The 2,357-nt window shown below is 41.9% G+C and overlaps 1 protein-coding gene across 1 annotated transcript in view; it reads left to right on the plus strand.

Moving 5' to 3' along the window:
- Positions 1-1,879, plus strand: part of acads (acyl-CoA dehydrogenase short chain) — a 28,862-nt gene extending 26,983 nt beyond the window's left edge. The window contains exons 6-9 of the mRNA XM_037692542.1: positions 708-845; positions 1,276-1,371; positions 1,444-1,500; positions 1,574-1,879. Of these exons, the coding sequence (XP_037548470.1) occupies positions 708-845; positions 1,276-1,371; positions 1,444-1,500; positions 1,574-1,726 (444 nt within the window). The 3' untranslated portion in view covers positions 1,727-1,879. The remainder of the gene's footprint in view (positions 1-707; positions 846-1,275; positions 1,372-1,443; positions 1,501-1,573) is intronic.
- The last annotated feature ends 478 nt before the right edge of the window (positions 1,880-2,357 follow it).

Raw genomic sequence — 2,357 nt, forward strand, 5'->3', positions numbered from 1 at the left:
ATGGTTTGAGAGGGGGGTGAAGGAGGCAATTTATGTAAAAAGAGAAATGCCGTCTCTTAACAGAGGAGGAGGCCTCAGATTTCCACTTTCAAAAACCTATAATGCAACTTTAAAACAGATTCCCAGCCGGTTTTTCACACCTGATGGGAACAGAGGGGCCTCGTCTGTGTATTAGAGGAACAAAAGACTCTTACTCTTAATGTTTGTTTAGGTGTGAATTGTCAATCTACATATGTGTGTGTGTGTCTTATCTCACTCAGCCTTATAACCTGAATCTCTCACTCTCTGCTCTTTGAATTGAGAAAGCTCCTCGGATGAGGAGCGAAACGTCTTCTGTTACAAATAAAGTCCAGTTGTTTTTGTATTGAACGCTTTTTGAATTCATCATGTCCTGGATGACTGAGAATCTTCACCAGCAGTTTACAACCATATTAGCTCAGCTCACTCCCTTTAGTTTTAAATAGCTCAAAAGACTATGTATATTTTTAACCCTGTGTGGTTTAGAGGAAATCTACAATAAAATGAAACATGCACTCAGTTCTTGATTTTAAAATGACTGAAGGTAAAATGAAACATTTCAAGCCTGAGTATAATGTGACATTCATTCAAGTGACGAGTGTAAACATAATATTTCTGTCTCCTTGGTTGGTTGGGAAACAGTTTTGTTCTGGTTAAGTGTGAGTTGTTTTAAACAATGTGTTGCTCAGCAAACCCTGGACAGTGGTCGGATCGGCATAGCATCCCAGGCTCTCGGCATCGCTCAGGCCTCTCTGGACTGCGCTGCAGACTACGCACACAAACGCACCGCGTTTGGAGCACCCATCGGCAAGCTGCAGGCCGTACAGGTAACCCAAGGCCCGGTCAGGGGCAGAAAATGTCCATTTAGTTTTAATGCTGCTGTTCAGTTTTAGTTTTTAGGTTGTACTGGGACTAATCCCCAGCAAATATAACAACTTGATCTTTGTTTCAAATTATGACTAGTTGATGCATCTCTATTAGCAAAATATCTCATAAACCACTGGACACATTTGAACGACTCTTTCAGGACATCATCAAATGCACATCTACAACTGATCAACTTTTAAAATTAAACAAATATATTGCATTTAGCCAATTTTACACACATTTAGCTACAATATGGTAATTAGGCAACATGCTTTTGTTGATCAACTTTTAATTGTTTTCACAATTTATTTTCTTTTAGTTCTGCACCTTAGAACCAACCATTTAACGCTAACATCAGAACTGATTCAGTGTTTCTTTGGAATTATCCAGTTTAAACTGGCCGACATGGCTGTTGCCACAGAAAGTGCTCGCCTGCTCACCTGGAAGGCTGCTCTCCTTCGTGATTCACAGAAGCCCTTCACTAAGGTACGCACTCTCCTCAGACTGAAGCGTTCATGTCTGCTGCCGAGTGCTGACCTGTGCTCTGCTTGTCTGCAGGAAGCAGCCATGGCCAAACTGGCAGCGTCTGAAGCCGCCACTTTCTGCGCACATCAGGTAAGAAACTGGCAACGCAAACCCAAACGTCAACAAATGTGGCGTGGTTTCAAACCTCTCTACTTCCAATCAGGCCATCCAGATTCTGGGCGGGATGGGCTACGTGACGGACATGCCAGCTGAACGGCACTACCGCGACGCCCGCATCACGGAGATCTACGAAGGAACCAGCGAGATCCAAAGACTGGTGATCGCAGGCCAAGTCTTGAAGGAATATCGACAATAGATGCGCTTTGCTCTGCGTATTTTGCACCTGCTGGACATCTGAACCCAGATCGAGTTCATCTGCCAACACAGACTTTACCTCATGAATGAGCTGCAGGTTCATCAAAGATTCAGGCAGTTTTGTTTTGGCATTACCTCCAGTGTCTTGTCTCCAGGCGCTTCAGGGATGGATCAGAAACACTGGAGGCTTCAGAGCAGACGGTTCAACTGCAGTCAGTAAACTGTTTCACAAAGGCCATCTTTTATCAAGAAAACCCAACGACTCAGGTTTCATCAGCTGTGAGGCTTTAATATCTGCAGCAAGTTCACACATTATGATCAAAAGAAGCTTTCTGCATGTATAGTTTATAAAAAAGTTTATTTTCTGCATATCAATATGTTTATGAACATATTCAGAGTCATGAGTATAATGTGGGAATTTAAATGATTTATTGAAATCATTCTTTTTCCTAGGGTGGAGTGATTATACAACAATCAACTGTTTTACATTTTTTAAATCACATTTTTAATTGATTGTGGATTGATACAGGGTCAAAACTATACATACACACCCACTACTATTTGGCTAAACGTCTTTATTAAGTGTCCCACAAGCAGCACAATCCCATAGTGGACCAACCATTTTGATTGTG

This window comes from Nematolebias whitei, chromosome 18, assembly GCF_014905685.2.
Source record: "Nematolebias whitei isolate Nwh7 chromosome 18, NemWhi1, whole genome shotgun sequence".
Taxonomy (NCBI): Eukaryota; Metazoa; Chordata; class Actinopteri; order Cyprinodontiformes; family Rivulidae; genus Nematolebias; species Nematolebias whitei.